Consider the following 18,836-nt stretch of genomic DNA (forward strand, 5'->3'; position numbering starts at 1 on the left):
AAGATGAGCAACGTAATCAAATTCCATGTCCGCATCTATACTTCCAGCTGCCTGAGTATCTTGGACCTTCTGCTGCAATGCTGCTACTGTCTCACTGGGCTCTATAGCTTCCATTTCAGCATCTGACTCACCTATAATGTATATCATTATAAAACGTAGGACATACGCTCTGGGAATTTATGGACTGAGATAGCAGCCAATGCTTAAATATTGTTAATCTATTTTATTTGGGATCATATCAATTTTAATACATTAATTTTGCTTAGTCTAGTCAAAACACCTATGCCTGTGCTTATACCACTCTGAATATCATTTTGAATCTATCAGTCACATCTGTTATGTACATCGTTTTTAAAGAGTTAACTGGTATCCTGTTTACCTGTCCCCTCTGTAGTCATAACCGCATCATAGACTGCATGCTCCTCATGTCCAGCTGGGTTCACCAGCAGGATCAGACTGGTTAACCTCCTGGTCTGATGCTAAAAAAAAACATTTAAGCGCTAGCCTATGTTGCCTATAAGTTATAATATTGCTCTTCAAGTATTTTGTATGTTTTTTGGGGTTTTTTTTACAATTTATATCACAATTGTCTATTATTCATATTCACGATGCTCAATATAGGCTATTTGTCTTGAAAGGCTAAAATAAATTAGACTACCTACTATCATGTCTTAATATGATTTGGATACATTTCTTCTCTGCGTGTTATATTTTACACTAGACATAAATAACTTACTTTGAATTACTTAACTCTGTTAAGACTATTCAAGAACCAAGAAGAACCAACACAAAGCTCAGAGAGCAATGGTGACAGAAGATCACAGGTGAAATTGGATGATGACTTGGTGGTGCACATGTGTGACTGCATGTATCTTGTAATTTAACATTATATAATTCACATATAAAGCTATGAATTGTAATTTTAAATGGTTTAAAAGCATGTAGAATAGCATATGCAGGCAAGTATATTCCTCCTTTTTTCTTTTTTTTTAAATCAAGAAGCAAAGACAAAAAGGAAAAAAAAGAAAAAGAAACAGGGCAGGGTTTGGTGGTTGAATCATCCGTCCCCACCAATGCCAAAACCAAATCTACGCCTTTGATATATACATATGATATCTTCTGTTTGCTATTTATTCCTGATGACTTTACTATTGATATTTTCTTTCACTCCTGCAAAGTTGGCGTGGAGCATGCATATTTTTTGGTACATGTCCAATGACAAAAAAAGCGCTATTTTATTCTATTCTTCTATTTTGTGTTCAGACCTGTAATGACTTTTTGCTTTCAGTTCATGGATCTTGAATTTGTTTTTTTTTTGTATTGTTTATTTTTGTTTTAGTCCTTAACATTTATCAACTTATGTTCTCTCTTCCTCATGTGGCTATCACTTGGAATGTTAAATCAGCCTTCTTTTCCCTATTTATCCACCTCTATTCTCCCTGTTTGATTTGGCATTACCTGTTTGTCACTCTGTATCTGGAAGTCCCACATGACTTTAGTTCAGTTGTTCTTAGCTACATTTTGGAGGAGGACTCCATTTTGATCTTGTGACTTCCAGCCCATATTCCACAGAGATATTTCTGTGTACTATAACAGCCACTTGGTTATGGCAAGCTATATAGGACCTGCCTTCTAGCATATTACTCTCTACTGATAGATACTGGTCTATTTTGTGGGCATCTTTGCAAAGCCTGCGCCTGGCATTCTGCCTGGTGTGGTACACATTGGATTTTAATAAACTTGCAGTTAAAGCAATGATTAGCAACTCTGCTCTGTCTTTCAGTCCAGCTTTGTCAAGCCATTGGTAGGACATTTGTAGTAGAGCATGGTGATATGACCCAAAATATTTATCACGATATACATTTGAAAATTTGCAATAACGATATAACTGACGATATAATTGACACTAGACAAAATATTTTACAACTCCTTAACTTTATTAGTGCAAAAAAAAAAACCCATCAATGTATTTTCACTTAAACAAGCAGCTTTTTTAAGTGCATTAAAGTTATATAAAAATGTAACAGTACAAATGCAAATTCCTTGCTGACAGTTTAACCAAAAGGCATTTCCAGTGGAAATTGGCCGACATATCCTCAGCATAGCCATGTATAATATCCACGAAACTTTAAAAGAAGTTATACACACACAATGCGGTAATATTATGTAGGGCTGGGTATCATCACTGATTTCTAGAATCAATTCAATTCCGATTCACAAGGTCCCAAATCGATTCGATCCATGATTCGATTTAATTCGATTCGATTCGATTCAATTCGATTTGAATCTGGGAAATTTTGACAGTCAGAAATATTATAATTCAGATCAGTACATTTACATATTTTTGTATCTAAAGGAAGCTGACACACGCAAGACTTTATCAAAGGTGTGAGCATCACAGCAGAGGCCTTTGTGTCAAAGTAGCTGAAGATAAAACACAGAAAAACATGAAGGGGATTTTCCTGGCCTGGGATTTTATAAAAATATTCTGCAGTACATCAAAAACGAAAGAAAACCATTAATCAACATATGAACATTACCTCTGAAGTTACAGAGGTTTTATTAGAGACACAGCTAAGCATTTTGCATTTTGCATAATTTTAAAAAGTTTAAATTTGTTCAGTACTGAACGGCAGAAATTAGGTTTTCTTTTCGGAAGTATATAAAATGAAAAAAACACCATCGGCCGACAGCGCTGTAAACAACGGTAGACTTGTGCGTAACAAGCAAGCGAATAATGCAGAAAACAGATTTTTAGACGGGAAACTGTTCTTGAAGTACAGAGAGAGAGAGAGAGACGGAGAGAAAGCTGTGCATCGTGGTCGAAGCAAAACAGTAAAAGTCAGAGTGAATTCGTGACGATGTTTATGTGAAGCGTAGTTTGGATCTTCTTTTGCTGCTGGTTCGGTCAATATTGTTTGGAGAGACATCAAACTAACAGCTTTAGAATCAGTGCATAAAGGGCGTGAACACAAAGCGCGGACCCGCCGACAGATCAGAATCAACGAGCTGTCGGCTTTCAGCCCCGACTGTGAGAAAGGCGACATCTAACTGATTCTGATCCGCGGGTCGCGCTGTGTGTTTAAGTCTTTGTGCAGAATCCGTGTTCCTGCTCTCATTTACTGTCTTAGCTGTTTGGTGGTTGTTGAAATTTTGTGAGATTTCACCAGAGATTCTGGCATTTCGGGCAAAATAAATTTATATTAAAAAAAATCGATTCAGGATTTTAATGAATCGATTTTACGTTATCCAAGCCAGAATCGATTTTAATCGATAAACTGATTATAAAAACCCACCCCTAATATTATGTTGAAGCACAGTACGTATCACTGGAAACCTCACATAAAGCATATACAAGCCAAACTGTCAAGAAGCATCTCCGTACTAAGTAAAGTTAAATATTTTTTGCCTTCCAAATCACTCCGGGTACTTTATTGTTCACTTATATATATTTGGAATACTGTGTGGAAATTTGGGGAAACACATATAAAACTGCACTTCAACCAATATGTAAAATTTAAAAAAAAAAGCAATCAGGATGATTAATAAAGCAGGATTTAGAGACCATACTAACATCATGTTTTTGAAATTAAAAATACTGAAGTTTATGGATCTTATAAAATATAAAACTGCAAAAATTATGTACAAGGCCAGATACAATATGTTACCAGGAAATATACAGAGGATGTTCTATGACAGAGAAGGAGACTATGAATTGAGGGGGAAATTGAATCTAAGGATTCTTAAAGCACGGTCAAAGGTTAAAACCTTTTGTGTCACTATTTATGGGGTAAAACTGTGGAATAGTTTTACTATAGATCTACAGCAATGCTCAGGAATTAGTAAGTTCATGAAAATACTTCGAAAACTGATTTTGGAAGAATATGATACCGATAAAGATGATCACCCATTGTATGTATAAAAATATCAAATTATATCCAAATTATATCAATCACGGTAGCCAAGTTTATATAGGTTCTCCTCGTGTATCGTGTGAAGTATGTGATGATGGGAATTAGGTGAATTATGTGGGATCAATAAGATGTTGAGCAGGGGTAGGAATTAATAAGTATGTTCATACTTCTTCCTACTCCTTTTCAGACCAAACATTGTTACATTATGTCAGACGATTTTGTTTTATTTCATTATATTTTTTTTGTTTATCTGAACACATACGTGTGTGTGTGTATATCTACATATATATTCGTATCTGTAAATGAAAATATATGTAGTGTGTATATATTGTTTTTTGTTTTATATGTCTGAAACAAATAAAGATACAATACAATGACACTTACTGCTCCTCCACCTCTTCTTTTACTGTTGTTTCTGCTGATTGCGCTATTTACTAAGTACCTCATCACTCAGAGCCATCGTATTTGATGTACTGATGGATTTTTGTACTTACATAATGCATAGTAGCTTTAACAGCTGACTTTTTACTTTCTCTTTCAAATGACTGTAGAGTAAAACTGTGACATGAGGGATTCTTGGAAAGGTAAAGACGAAGCACTAGAGAGAGGGGTAAACTCTGTTTCTAGCTTGTGAGGTTGCAGGTCAGATATGGCAGCCAAGAGCATCTAAGTAATACAAAATACTTATAAACATGGAAGAAACTAAACTTGTGGGTGTGAAATGCTGCAGTGCAAAACAAATATTCTGGCATCAGAGAGGAGGAATCCCAGCTCTTCAGAAGTCTTCCCTTCCCTGATAAATGAATATATCTGTCAGTGCTCTGTGTGCGGGCAGGAGGAGATGTGGATCCAAGTGCAGGACTCTGAGACGGAAATATAACTGAAAACCACAGCTTTATTGCTGGCACCAACAAAACAGAAACCAAACATGAAAACACTAACTGGAACACACAGGCAGGATCTGAGGGTACGACACGACACCGAGCACGGGAAAACACAGGGCTTAAATACACAGGGTAATAATGAGGGAATGGGCAACAGGAGGGAGACACAGCTGGGAGAGATCAGGGCTGATGAGACAGGGAACAAAGCTGCACACACTAACATAAGACAAAGACTTTCACAATAAAACAGGAATCACTACTCATTACCCAAGCAAATCATAATTCAGAGAAAAACCAAACATAAGAACTAATCTCTTAACAAGAATAACTGAAACATAGCTTATAATAATAATCAACAAAGCACCAGAGAAACATAAAGAACAATCCATAATTCAAAAAATAAACCAAAACATAATAAACTCAAAATGCTGGGTCAAATCCCCCCAGAACCGTGACAACATCACAGGTTACCACTCGTAAACCTATGATATATACACACATAAGAATTCCCAAAGCCTCTTTAACAAAATAAAGCTCTCCACAAAGTGTATAGAATTAAAGAGTGCACAAAAACAGGCAATTACAAAAAAATGGGTTCTACGAGCACAATACAGGAAAAAAAAAATGCTGAAATTAACCATCAATAAACCATAACTGGAGTATTTGTGATATATTAAGTCATTTAATTAGCTTACCATAACTGAAAGTAGTATTTTACTTTTAATAGATAGAGTTAGAATAGATACAGATAAATTTAAGGCCATTGTTGTGTAACACACAATTTTTGACAAACACATATAGGGACCTTCCAACTTAAAAAAAAAACCCACCAGGTGCAGTAACCAAATCAAACTCCAGGGGAGTTGTCTTGATACACGGAGGATAACAAAAATCGGGTAACTGTGAATAGTAAGGACTTCTTCTGAAACTTTGAATTTAGGCCTGTAACACCTATATAAACACCCTCCAATTTGGCCCTGCCCTATAATTCAAACTGTCCAGACATCGCTGTGTGTATCCTTGCCAAATGTCCAGACAAATATCATTGGAGCACACACGCACACACACACACACACACACACACACACACACACACACACACACACACACACACACACACACACCTGCGTGTTAATCTGCATGTTTTTGTTTGGAGTTTTTTTTGCACTAACGGTGTTGGCTAATCCTTCTAACAGAGCCAGCAGGGTGACAAGTTAAAATAACAAAAAAGATCCTGTTGTTTATTCAAAAAGTTCATGCAGGTAAATGACATATTTCACAACATGTGTTAAAAAACTGCTTTAAAAAATTAAAATCTCATTGTGTTAAAATCAGGGGGTTGAATTTGTTTATTTAATTTTATATTGTTAAGAATCAACATTTTGTCAATGATCTATGAAGTCTGAATGAGGTCACCTGAGATCTACTACTTTTGTCTCTGCCCACTTACATGAAATCATAGTATCCCCATTTGAGTAAAGGTTCTCAGTGAGGAAGCATCAGTTCATCATTTCAATATGATTATTTCTCCTGTTCAGGGGTGTAACATCAGTACCATTCAGGACTGTGAACCATCTCCAGAGGAAGATAAGATATCTGGAGATGGTTTCTAAGAATTTATTTTTTAACTTTTAGAAACATTTTGTGAATATTTTAAAAAGCAAAGCCCTACTTTTCTGATTCACATGAAAAGTTTAGACACTGATCGAAACACCGCCTTACTCAGTAATGATTTACTGCTTTACTACTGAAGCTTCCCAATGTTTATTCTATCCCCCTTGTACTGGCTTTCCAGTTTGGCCGCCAAAGTGATGTGCTGACGTGTTTCATCCAAAATGATGAGTCACTGAGGCTCTAAAGTAAAAGGTCTCCTAATGGTTTGTTTCACAGCCATGGGGATATTAGATGTATTTCTCCATTCCCTCAGTTCTGCCTTCTTGTTAGGGGCACTGACAGTCATCCTCCTTGTCTATTTCATCGTCACTCCAAGCTTCAATTCTCAAAAAAAAACAAAAGGGTCCTCCAGGACCCAGACCACTTCCTGTGCTGGGGAACCTGCTACAGTTGGACCTGAAAGGACCTTACAAAACATTGCTGGAGGTGAGAAAGTAATTGAACTATGCTGCAGATACAGTTCTCCAGGCAGCTTTTTAGCGTTGGTTTCTTTGATGTGTGTGAAAATATGATCATATTCTGTTTTTCTTAGTCATCCAAGAAATATGGATCAGTCTTCACGGTTTATCTGGGTCCAAACAAAGTGGTGGTCCTAGCAGGATACAGGACGGTGAAGGAGGCACTTGTTGACTATGATGAAGAGTTTGGAGACAGAAGCCCAACAAACATTGCACATGAATTAACCAAAGAGCATGGTAAAGGAATAATATTATTTCTTAAAATCTTTTAGCTTTTTTTCTATTTTGGTACTGTCAAACTAAAATATGACCACTCTCAGGAGTTCTGTGGTCCAATGGTGACTCATGGAGAGAAATGAGATGCTTTGCATTGACTAAACTGAGAGACTTTGGAATGGGCAAGAGAGCATGTGAGGACAAAATAATTGAGGAATGTCAACATCTCATTGAAGTATTTAAGAAATTTAAAGGTAAAAATTTATCACATTTGTTTGAACTGAATTGAATTAATGGTCCAATTACTTATACTGACTGTATGTGTTTGTTTTGCTACAGGAGAAGCGTTTGATACTATACTATATATATATATATATATATATATATATATATATATATATATATATATATATATATATATATATTAAGTCCTTGTGTTGCTTTTTCTTTTAGTAAACCTTTAGCTTAAAATGGCTTCATGAGAGACATCTGCTCCCTCGCAGTCCATGAAAAAAGTCTTCTGTACTCTCGTAAAGGGTATTCTCACGAGACACTAGCTCTTACACTTTACACGTGTACATTTCAAATAAAGACATTTCAACACAAACTATATGTACATTAATGAAATTATGTAGCTTATTATAAATCAGTCATCTATGTCATGAAATCTACACAGAACATTTTAACAGCATTTACAATGCTTCTTTTTCTACTGTCCAACCCCCATCCAATTTTGGGATTAGGATGATTTGAGTGACTTTGCTGTTAAATGTCTATGTGCAGGAATCTGGGATTACCAACAGTCACTTCCATGATGATAATCTTCTGATAACAGTCATGAATCTGTTTGCTGCCAGCACTGAGACAACATCAACTACACTGAGATGGGGACTTCTGCTAATGGCCAAATATCCGAAGATACAGGGTGAGGAGCTCAAATAATCCACAACTTGAATACACTTTTACTGGAAATCAAATGACACATGTGACAAGAGCAATATCACAATAATCGTACATTTATTGAGTATGGTGGAGTGTTACTGTTACTCTAATAGGGATCAAATGTGTCCACTACTCTTGTTCATACTCTAGATGAGGTTCAGGAGCTGAGGAGGGTCATAGGAGACCGACAGATGCAGGTTGCTGACAGGAAAAACCTTCCCTTCACTGACGCCGTCATCCATGAGACACAGAGACTGAGCAGCATCGCCCCCACTGCACTTCCTCACAAAACCACCCGAGACATCACTTTTCAGGGTCACTTTATCGAGAAGGTAAGACTAATTGCTATCTATTCAAAGCTGCCTGGCACTGAGCCAGTAAGTTTTGAAATAATGTAACTACATCCCACATCCTGTGTCAACTCTGAGTTGAAGTGCCAAAGTTGTAAAGCTACAAAAAACACAAATGCAGACAAAAAGAGTAAAAATGAGTGGGAACAGTTGTTATCAGTTTACTGAGTGCACAAAACAGAAGCTTGATGCCATCTTGGACGGGCAATCACAGGAATACGGGAAAGTTTGAAACTGAATCCAAATCAAAAGTATGTGCTGTTTTTATGTGTTGTCTTAGTACGTTTTGTACTTTGTGCATCTCTGAAATCAGCTGTTATCTGCAGGGAACCACAGTGTTTCCTCTCTTGACATCTGTCCTGCATGATCCAAGTGAGTGGGAGAGGCCTCACAGCTTTTATCCTGCTCATTTCTTGGACAAAGAGAAAAAGTTTGTCAAGCGAGATGCCTTCATTCCATTTTCTGCAGGTTTGTGAGCTCAGCCATTACCACTGAGGTACATCTCTTCACAGGACAATTGATTATTATTCATCTCTTGCAGGTCGCAGGATTTGCCTCGGAGAGAGTCTGGCCAGGATGGAGCTCTTCCTCTTCTTCACCACCCTCCTACAGTGTTTTCGTTTCACACCTGCACCTGGAGTTTCAGAGGATGAATTGGATCTCACTCCAGCTGTGGGCATTACTCTCAGCCCTTCACCTCACAAACTGTGTGCTGTTTCCAGAATGTGAGGAACAGATGTTCTCTAAAAATATATGTCTCCTGGTTAAAAGATTCACCTCAGTTTATTCCAAAATGATCTGACCCCAGTTGTGGGCATTACTCTCAGCCCTTCGATTCACAAATTATTTGCTGTTTCCCGTTTGTATGCCCTGTGAAAATAAATCAGCCTAATTTTTTTTCAGAATATTGCCTTCTGTGTCCTTTATTTCAGAGTCACTGATTTACAAAATGTTTAGTTCATTTGTTCCTTTTTGTTTCAAGGTAATTTTATTAGCCCAGTCTCATGTAGGTAAAGATGTCACATTTGCCTGTTTGCTTTAGAATAGTCTCTGAGTAGCTGTCTGTAAAGTTTTGACTGACAATAAAGGCAGAATGTTTTGATTATCTAAAAATGCTACACCAGCACATGTATCATTTTCTCCCTTGCTCATAAAGATGTAACATGTTAAAGGTTTTTCTCCACAATAAAGATCAAATGCTGCAACAGTGTACGTCATACCCATTACTGCCCTCTCTAGATCATTTTGATAATTCAAACTGTCCAGACAACGCTGTGTGTATCCTTCCCAAAGGAGGACTCCTTCACTTTTCTTAGCAAATACCCACAATGCTGTAGAGGTTTACAGGTGGGTTGACAAAACAATATTATTATTGTTAGCATTGTTGGTCAGCCATGTCTGGGTGAGCGTGGAAGTACTGACCTTATTTTGAGTTTGATTCCATAAAAAGTGACAAAAACATTAGTGTCCGTTGTGCGTGGGAAGAAAACGTCTTTTTACAGCGGAAAAAAAAAATTCCTAAACTTCCAAGCAAGCACCGAGTGCGCTACGACGTAATGGGAAACTCACAAAGAAACTCGCGGATTCTTCAACTGACTGCTGCGGCACACCTGCACCAGGGTAAACCTCCGCCTACCCCACTCCTGCTTTACAGGTGAAAATAGAGCAACAGGACCACTAGTCTTTGACTTTATTTATTTTCTGCTGGGTTTTACTTGCATCTATTTGAAAGACTGAGTGTAGACACAAAAAATATTTTATTTTATTTGCTGGAATCTGCAGAAAATAGGTTTAAATATTAAACAAATTTCTTCCAGTCAGAGAATGTTGCATATAATTACATTTTTGATTGATGCATAAAGATAAAAGATTAAAACTGATAAAACAAGTTTTAAAAAGAGACTTTTCCATTTGATTACATTTTGTATGATGGATTATGCAGAAAAAGTAGAATTGGGCTGAAAGATCTATCGCTTTATCACCTATTCAGGTTGTAAATCGTGTTTTTAAAAAGTAACTAAGTAATTATTACTTTTGAAAATAAGTAATCAGTAAAATAATGGGATTACTTTTTTGGGGAAGTAATCAGTAATTAGTTACTGATTACTTTTTTCAAGTCACTTGACCAACACTGGTCTTAAATAGTTTTATTTTTATTCGGTATCTACAATTTGAATCAATTGTCAAAATTGCTGAAATCAAGCAAAGCACATTTACACTCATAAACCTGTATGTATCAGAAAACAGACAAAGAAGATTAGCTTGGCAGCAGGATAAAAGTAAACAGAACAATAATATAAAATAATAATGACAATAGTAGTGATAGAAAGTCCAAGGACGGTTATTTGCCATTAAGGAGACAAGATGCAGTAGGGATAAAAGAAACCTGGAGTCTTTTAGTCTTCCTCAGAGGTACTCTAAAACGATGACCAAAGAAAAAGTGGGAAACAGCTAAACATGAGAGGTTTTTGGACAAAGTTGGTGTTTTTTCCAGTGTTTAAGCACTGCTTCCAGCCAAGAGTGATACAATATATGCCCTATAACTGCAAGGCTAATATTGTTATCTTTTTACAAAAAAAAACAGCTAACTATGAGAGGTTTTTGGACAAAGTTTGTGTTCTCCATTCTTTAAAACACCAGTTCGAGCACCGTTTAAGCACCGGCACCGTTTCAAAAGTACCGGTTTGGTACTGGTATCGGATAAAACCGAAACAATACCCATCCCTACCTGCCATCAATGACCCTGTACACCAGCTCATTACCTCTGTCCCCTCAGGTTCTAACTCTGTCTCTAGCCCACAGCCTCCATTCCCAGCCCTGATGTAGATTTAGTGTCTTGTTTCCTATTCAGGGTTATAGTCACAGCGTGTGTATATAGCACTTCATGTTCCTTGTAATAGTGTATGTAAATAGTGCCTCAATCGTTCTCAGCCATTGATTCCCATGTATTTGTTTATTCTCTAGTTTTGTTCACTGTTGCACTTCCTGTCACATTCTTGTAAATATCTCCACAGTCTCTCACTGTTGTAAATAGTCGCATGTTGCAATCTTCCACTGTTTACCTTGGTATTGTAAATAAACGCTGTGCACATCAACTGCATCTCGGTCTTTATCTGCTTTCTAGGTCCATCTTGGGGTTCAGCTCTTTCAGTCGTGGCACAGGGAGCCTATGCTGCCCTCCCTCTTTGTATCTAAACCAGTTTATCCAGTTAACTAAACAACTCTCAGACTGAGAAGTTTGTGCTGCTGTTCTTCCATCATGTATTATAAGCATCCTGCTGTACCATGTGCTCTCTCACTTCTAGTGAGCCCCACCGTTTTACTTCCTGCTTCAATAGGGTGGAAGTATTTCACAAAAAAATAAGGGTTCTCTGAATATATCGCTTGGGCCATGGCATACAGAGGCCATGATAGTACCATTGCCTAGCCCAGGGGTGGGCAACCTGCGGCTCTTTAGTCTTTATGCTGTGGCCCTGTGGTTAGGGAGAATAAATTGTAAAAGTATTTAGCTGAATTGTATTTTATTTGTGTTAGTTCTTTTTTAACTTGTAGTTCTAAATTGAAGGATTATCATGATCTTGAAATATAAAAATAAAATTATATTTTATTATTTTTCGTTGCTCAAAGTAAGAGTCACACTCGTGGAAGCCGGTATACCAGCCGAAACCCGCCGTGCATTTATTGAGACTTTCAACCCCAGGTAGGCCAAGTATGGAGAAATGTAAAAAAAAAGAAAAGGAAAATATCTGAAGAAAATAGAAGATGTAATGATGCCTGTGCAGATTTATTTACTTCTGACGAGAGCTGCCTAACAGTATGCCTAATTTGTGGATTGTCGATCTTCGGATCCACATACGTGTTTGAGCAGCTATTCCCCACCATGAACAATGATAAAAACAAAAACCGCTCATGCCTTACAAACAACAGCTTACAGTCCTGCGTAAAGATGAAAGTGACATTGTACAGCCCCAGTCTGCAGAAGCTGTGCGCAGAGGTTCAGGAGCAGAAGTCCTATTGTAAAGATATCACGGCAGACCCGACGATGTTTGCATGAACATGTTTTACAGTTTCTCTTTGTTGATCAATTTCACACACGTTGCTGTACACATGCAGCTGGGTTTAGCTTTCCAGCACACAGCCCGACACATAACACAACAGCAGAGACAGCACAGACTTTAAGGCAGCGAGGCGTGATTGTGGATGACGCTCAGGTGTGACCACCTCTCTTGCAGCGGCACTGCAGGCCACGCCCTGCCACTGATTAATATAAGTATTTATTCAAAATATAGCAAAAAAATTAAAAGTGTAAAATGTTTTGGCTGTTAGCAAAGTTTGGAATTCAGATCACGCAAAGTAAATTGACAGAAAATATCTCATTTTTTTTATTAAACATAAGATGTCCGAAAAAGAAAAAATGTTACAATTATAAGTTGTTGTTTTTTGTTTTGATTTTTGAAATTTGTCTTTATGAATCATTTAGGGAAAAAAAGGATTTATGTAGGTTCCTAAATGATCATCACAGTAATATCAAATAATATAAAGCATATTCTGATCATTAAAAATAACTGCCCCTGGATTTTTGTATGCTTTTCATGTTCATGTAGATCCTGTTATCATTATTGGAGGCTTTGCCAAAGGTGGAGAAAGTCAGTGCATCATCTTTATGGTCATTACTCTGAACCTGTAAAATATAGGAAAGCAGCACACACACACACACACACACACACACACACACACACACATAAATACATAATAAATACACACATAAAAAAACTGCATAATTTTTCAGTCATCAGAAATAAAAAAAATATCTATACAAAATTTTTGCTGCTGTGATTTGTTCTTGATCAATACTGGTACTTACCTGGGTTTTATTCCTGGACTTTTTGATGGAGGAATAGGAAACATCAACTGCAGGATTAGCCTAGACATTAAAAATAACCAGAGGTGATATGTTAATATTTTTGATATCAAATTTCTTGTGATTAACCTGTGCCTTCTTTTAGTATTTCCTAGTGTGCAGATTCAGAAAGATTTCTAGATTGAATTTACAGACATTTAAATCTCAAAAGTAATGATTGCAGATAGATATTATCTATTATTTATTTTAGAGGGACATACTTAAAAAATTTTGATTTTTTTTTTGAGACAATAAACTAGTCTAGTTTAATAGTTGAATAGACCAGACTGGTGAAGTCATTGCTTTTTATACTTTTTTTGTTCTTCATGAATTTCAAACATGTGTGAGATGTGTTATTTTTGTTCATTGCACCCTTGATGCTTTGATTTAATCTGCTGTAGGGGTTTTACACACACACACACACACACACACACACACACACACACACACACACACACACACACAAATCCTAACGCATAATGTAAGTTTTTTTTCATTCAACACAATTATACACAGCAAATTCTAATTGTTGAAATTTGTCTTCATGCAACAAAACTAACATTAAGTATAACCAGTGAGACAGCTTACTGGGGCTTTGTAGGTCTTGTTTCTGTTACCAATGGTATGATAGTAAGCAGGATCAGCCTACGCAGTAAAGTCAGAAAAATATAGAAAATGAACATAAATACTCAAATACACCTCATTACTTAATTTCTAGAGGTACATTTATAGTATATACTTTTTTACCATTTTCAAACTATTTTGTACTTTTACTCCAACACCATTCAAAAAAGGTGACACATTTTTTTAATCATTTGCATTTTTTGTGAAGTTGCATTTAGGCAACAAATGTCTTTTGATGTCAGTTTTATATAGATTTCAAATTCCTTATAAACATTTATAAGGAATTTGTAAGGGGCGACCGTGGCTCAGGGGGTTGGGAAGTGCATCTGTAACTGGAAGGTCGCTGGTTTGATCCCCGGGCTCTCTATCCTGGTCGTTGTGTCCTTGAGCAAGACACTTTACCCTACCGCCTACTGGTGTTGGCCAGAGGGGCCAATGGTGCCTCTGGTGTTGGCCAGAGGCACCTCTGGTGCTGGTGCCATCGGCCCCTCTGGTGTCAATCTGCCCCAGTGCTGCTGTGGCTACAGCTGTAGCTTGCCTCCACCAGTGTGTGAATGAATAGTGGCATTGTAAAGCACTTTGGGTGCCTTGAAAAGCGCTATATAAATCCAGTCCATTATTATTATTCTTTGTATCTGGACACCCAACCATCTACCCCTGACACTAAGGAAAATGGAAATGTAATGAGTACCATTACTTTTAATAATTGGTTCAGTGTATAGTGTGTGTGTGTGTGTGTGTGTGTGTGTGTGTGTGTGTGTGTGTTAGAGGATAAATATATCATAAGTAAAATATGAAACAGGTGTAATTTGCACTGGTGTGTGATCTCACCCCCTTCTGACTGGTTTGTGGTATACCGCAGTAATTCATGCTCAGTTCCTGAACAAATAGAGGTTGTTAGATATTTTTCATTTAAACCACTGATACTTAAAATAAAGTGATGTTATAGCCACAGAGAAATTAACTATAGAAGTCCTCGCTGTATAAACATCTTTGACTATTCAGTTTAAAACTCACAATTTCATCACTCTTCTGTGTTTTGTTCCCTAAAGAGACAAAATAGGGAATTCCAACAACAACAATTTAAGTCCAACAACTTTATTTAAAAAAAATATTTGTGTTTCTCAAATATAAATGTGGTGTTCTCACTTTTATTTCTCTTCCATCCAATGAGTGCCAGGATTATGAAGAGTACTAGAAAACCACCTGCTAAAATGATCAGCATGTGTTTGGTTTGAACTGGAAAAAAATTTTATTCAGAAATTAACAAAATATAGCTATTAATTACAATACTATGTATTTATTAAACCAGAACTGTGGTCATGAGATTATTTTTTTCTGAGAACTCAAATTCAAATTCAAATTTTTATTTGTCACGTACACAGTCATACACAGTACGATATGTAGTGAAATGCTTGGACAACTGCTCGTGACCTAAAGAGAACAAAAAAGGAAAAGGCTATGAATAAGATAGGAAATAAATATGAAAAATTAAAAAGGGTAAATTTAACTAGGAAGGAATAAAATATAAATTAAGGTTAAAAATGAAATAACTGTACAACACAAATTAGAATGAAGGGTAAATTTAACTGGGAAGAATAAGATAAAGATAAATATATAAATTAAAGTTGAAAATAAAATAACTGTACAACAAAATACACAATACACAATATAGAACTATATAAGAATGTATGAAGAAATCTAAATCTAAATAAATATATACACAATAACAGCAGCTGTACAAGTATTAACCGGAAATGAAGAATATAGTGACCAGTGTTGTGCAAAACCAAAGTCCAGAAAGTCCAGTGTGTGTGTAAGAACCATATGTGTGGGTCAGTACTGTGTGGTGGTGTGATTGAGAGACCGTATCGCCTGCGGGAAGAAGCTCCTCCTCAGTCTCTCTGTGTTGGTCTTCAGGGAGCGGAATCGCTTTCCTGACCTCAACAGAGAGAACAGTCTGTTGAGGTCAGGAAAGCGAACTAGGGTACTAGGGTAGGAGGTGTTTTGATGACATTGTGGTTAATGTCAGCTCTGTTTGCGTGCCATACACATGACAAAAATAAGCATCAGGTTCAACCACACTGTCATATCTAACTAATTTTAAATTGCGTGTAAGTCACAAACCCACAATCCTACTTATTGGAAATGTAAAATGCTATCCCTCTATCTTTTAGCTACAAGGGCTTACTTCGTCCCACCTGGGTTATTGCTGGGCAGGGAAGACTTTCCACTAACATTGCTTCAGGAACCTCCTAGAATTTGTCCCTCTACGATCTAACATTTAGCAGATAACATATTGAAACATCATTAAGCATAGCTAAGCATTTTTCACCAGGACATATTGACACACACACACATCCTTCATCTAAGAAATAACTAATTTGTATGCATCAGGGACACCTCTAGGGACGCCTATAGCATCTATGTAAGTTGGAGAGTTTTTAGTCAAATCAGAATCTTCTGACATGGTTCTACCAGTTCTACTCACAACGGTCTCTGCAGTAGCATGAGATCCCATTAACACTATAGGGAGCGCTAATCTCACAATAGTACAAGTTCCTGACCAACCACTGGGCAGAGTGTCTCTCACGGTCTTGTCTCCACACCACCAGGAGCGGTCAGCACGAGCAACATTAATGCTGCTCATATTTGCCCATTCAGTGACATCTATGACCTCATTGCACCATGCAGCGTCTGAGTTTCCTATAGGGGTGACACTTACCCTGGTTAAACAGGTGTAATTTCCGGCCCTTGGGGAAAACAGAGGAGGAGTGACACCCTTCCTGACTACTGGGAAAAGTGCACTTAAAATTTGTTAGTCATGACCCACCTCCTCCTTCATGTGGAGCTGTAACATGCAGTCAAATCCTGGCCTGTCCTCCCTGAACAATAAAGGGGCAGTCACAGTGAACAGTGTGGGGCGCGCTGTAGAGCAGGCCACACACTCTATCATGTTGTTTGTACTGGCTGTGTATGTTATCCAATCCAGCCAGGTGTTTTTATCTATGTACCCTGTTTCTACCTGTATCATGTCCTCTGGTGAGGATATGTTTACATACCTCACAAATAGGTCTCTGGAGGTCTCGTAGGCCAAATCCGTGACATTCACCCCTTAATCTTTGTGGTGCTGAAGTGCCGTTGACTGGAATGTAACCCCCACCGACAGTTTCCGCCTTAGAGTGAAGAACTACCTTAATTATCCCCATGCTATCTGTGCCTGCCTGGTCTACTCTGATAATCATGTAAAATGAGTCTTCAGACAGATCATAACATCGTCCTGAATATGCGATGGACCAGGGATTTTGTTTCAGACCATTTATGGTCAATAGCAAGGGGTTGGATCTGGTCCCAGTCCCACCCGGCCTCTCTTTAATGAGAAAAGCGCAGATTTCGTACCTTGTTTGGGCCCCAATAATTTGGTTGCAAGTGAGACCACACATCGTCCCAGCTACTGCACCAGCTTCGGTCTCCAGGTTCGGGCCATCCCCTTGGTGGCCTACACAAATACAAATCATACCCTCTCCAACTGTCACCCTTTCCCTTACAATTAATCACATTACACAGATCAAAACTTAAATCTTGAGTGGTTGAGTATACATAGTGTAGTTCAAGGCATCCGCCATACTTAGAGATTTGTCTCTCTGCTTGTTGGCAGTTCCTCCTATTGTACGGATGTCTCTGGGCTTTGGCATGGTGTTCAGCTGCAGGTCTTCAGCTGCAGGTCTCCCCAGAGGCTCGACCACAAGGCAGCCCTGTGAATAGTACAAGGGCTGCTTCTCGGTTTGGCACATCATTGCAGGTAGAGGGTAGCCTACTACCTGGATGAGGTGCGAGGATTATTCTGCCCAATGTGTTTTGTCTGGTTGTACTTTCTGTGTCACAGGCAATTCTCCTGTGAAGAGCTTACAATGGCTGACGTGGATCAACTTGCCTCTTTCCGCGACCTTCACTGCTGTCTGTGTGGTCAGCAGGAATTGGAATGGGCCCAACCAGCGTTTTGCCTTCGAGTGTTTCCTTCTTACGCCTTTCACCAGCAACCAGTCACCTGACTTGAAAGGGTGCAGGGGTTCCTCTGCCATTCTGGGAGGGACTGCCTTCACTGTCTGGTGTATCTGCGAGAGAGTCTTGGGGAGATTTTGACAATACACAATCAGTTCACTGTTACATAGCTCTGTAGACACGCCTGTCCACTTTGGGGTTTCAGCCCCCATTCTGGCAGCTCATCCATACAACTCTTCATAGGGACTGAGGTGTGCTGGAGGTTTTCAAGGAGTCTTTCGCTATTTCTACAGCCCCTCCATGCACAATGTGTTTGTAATCTAAACCCCACTCTCACACTGATTTCTTTCAGTGCCTGATTTACAAAATGGGTGCCATCATCACTTGTGATTTTCTCCAGGATACCCCATCTGGAGATGATCTCTGATAGGAGGGCTTTTGCCACTGCGCTGCCATCTGCATGCTTATATCTAAATATGAGGATAAACCAAAATTTTCCCCATTACAAAGGTCAACTAATAATTTATTGGTTGAAAATTGCCAAACAGCCTTATAAACTTAGAAACTAAGATTGTTACTTAGTGTTGTATGTATTACCAACACAATGGAAGTACTATGTGAAGATTTAAAATATCATGTCATGTCACTACTTCTTCAGTCACCTTTCTCACTCACTGTGTTAATAGACCTCTCTGCATTGAATCATACTTGTTATTAATCTCTCCCTATTTTCCACAGCATGTCTTTCATCCTGTCCTCCTTCTCTCATTCCAACCAGTCGCAGCAGATGGCCGCCCCTCCCTGGTTCTGGTTTCTTCGTGTTAAAAGGGAGTTTTTCCTTCCCACTGTCACCAAAGTGCTTGCTCATAAGG

The 18,836-nt window shown here is 38.1% G+C and overlaps 2 protein-coding genes and 1 pseudogene across 4 annotated transcripts; 2 read left to right on the forward strand and 1 right to left on the reverse strand.

Annotated features, from left to right (window-relative positions):
• Nucleotides 1-6,597: 6,597 nt before the first annotated feature.
• On the forward strand, nt 6,598-8,043 carry LOC147313100 (cytochrome P450 2K1-like; annotated as a pseudogene). The gene is made up of 4 exons (XR_015125145.1): nt 6,598-6,898; nt 7,005-7,167; nt 7,251-7,400; nt 7,930-8,043. The product of XR_015125145.1 is annotated as a cytochrome P450 2K1-like (transcript).
• LOC147313101 (cytochrome P450 2K1-like) lies at nt 7,842-9,618 on the forward strand. 2 transcript variants are annotated; one of them, XM_086265053.1, is made up of 4 exons: nt 7,842-8,071; nt 8,239-8,420; nt 8,765-8,906; nt 8,980-9,618. In XM_086265053.1, exons 1-4 carry the CDS (start codon nt 7,984-7,986, stop codon nt 9,165-9,167), a joined length of 600 nt encoding a protein of 199 aa, XP_086121179.1. In that variant the 5' UTR covers nt 7,842-7,983; the 3' UTR covers nt 9,168-9,618. The 2 variants fall into 2 exon arrangements, with proteins under 2 accessions (XP_086121179.1, XP_086121180.1); XM_086265054.1 differs by lacking the exon at nt 7,842-8,071 and having other exon boundaries at nt 8,980-9,616.
• Nucleotides 9,619-12,842: 3,224 nt separating this feature from the next.
• LOC147313102 (uncharacterized) lies at nt 12,843-17,756 on the reverse strand. The gene is made up of 8 exons (XM_086264523.1): nt 17,591-17,756; nt 16,534-16,668; nt 15,112-15,201; nt 14,980-15,008; nt 14,794-14,841; nt 13,927-13,983; nt 13,303-13,362; nt 12,843-13,119 (listed from the first exon to the last, which is right to left on the reverse strand). Exons 1-8 carry the CDS (start codon nt 17,754-17,756, stop codon nt 12,994-12,996), a joined length of 711 nt encoding a protein of 236 aa, XP_086120649.1. The 3' UTR covers nt 12,843-12,993.
• Between the last annotated feature and the right edge of the window lie 1,080 nt (nt 17,757-18,836).

The sequence above is a fragment of the Aulonocara sp. 'chitande type north' Nkhata Bay genome, linkage group LG15 (assembly GCF_057382095.1).
Source record: "Aulonocara sp. 'chitande type north' Nkhata Bay isolate Kocher_YH1m ecotype deep benthic linkage group LG15, A_spYH_male_GT1.1, whole genome shotgun sequence".
Classification (NCBI taxonomy): Eukaryota; Metazoa; Chordata; class Actinopteri; order Cichliformes; family Cichlidae; genus Aulonocara; species Aulonocara sp. 'chitande type north' Nkhata Bay.

Excerpts from the sequence above, each read along its gene's own strand:
- LOC147313101 (XM_086265053.1), top strand. The coding sequence starts at position 7,984 with ATGAATCTGTTTGCTGCCAGCACTGAGACAACATCAACTACACTGAGA. Across the intron at positions 8,072-8,238 it reads CAAATATCCGAAGATACAGG|ATGAGGTTCAGGAGCTGAGG; the intron begins GTGAGGAGCTCA and ends TTCATACTCTAG. Across the intron at positions 8,421-8,764 it reads AGGGTCACTTTATCGAGAAG|GGAACCACAGTGTTTCCTCT; the intron begins GTAAGACTAATT and ends TGTTATCTGCAG.
- LOC147313102 (XM_086264523.1), bottom strand. The coding sequence starts at position 17,756 with ATGTGCCAAACCGAGAAGCAGCCCTTGTACTATTCACAGGGCTGCCTT. Across the intron at positions 13,363-13,926 it reads ACAAGACCTACAAAGCCCCA|GCTAATCCTGCAGTTGATGT; the intron begins GTAAGCTGTCTC and ends TTTAATGTCTAG. Across the intron at positions 13,120-13,302 it reads AGTCCAGGAATAAAACCCAG|GTTCAGAGTAATGACCATAA; the intron begins GTAAGTACCAGT and ends TATATTTTACAG.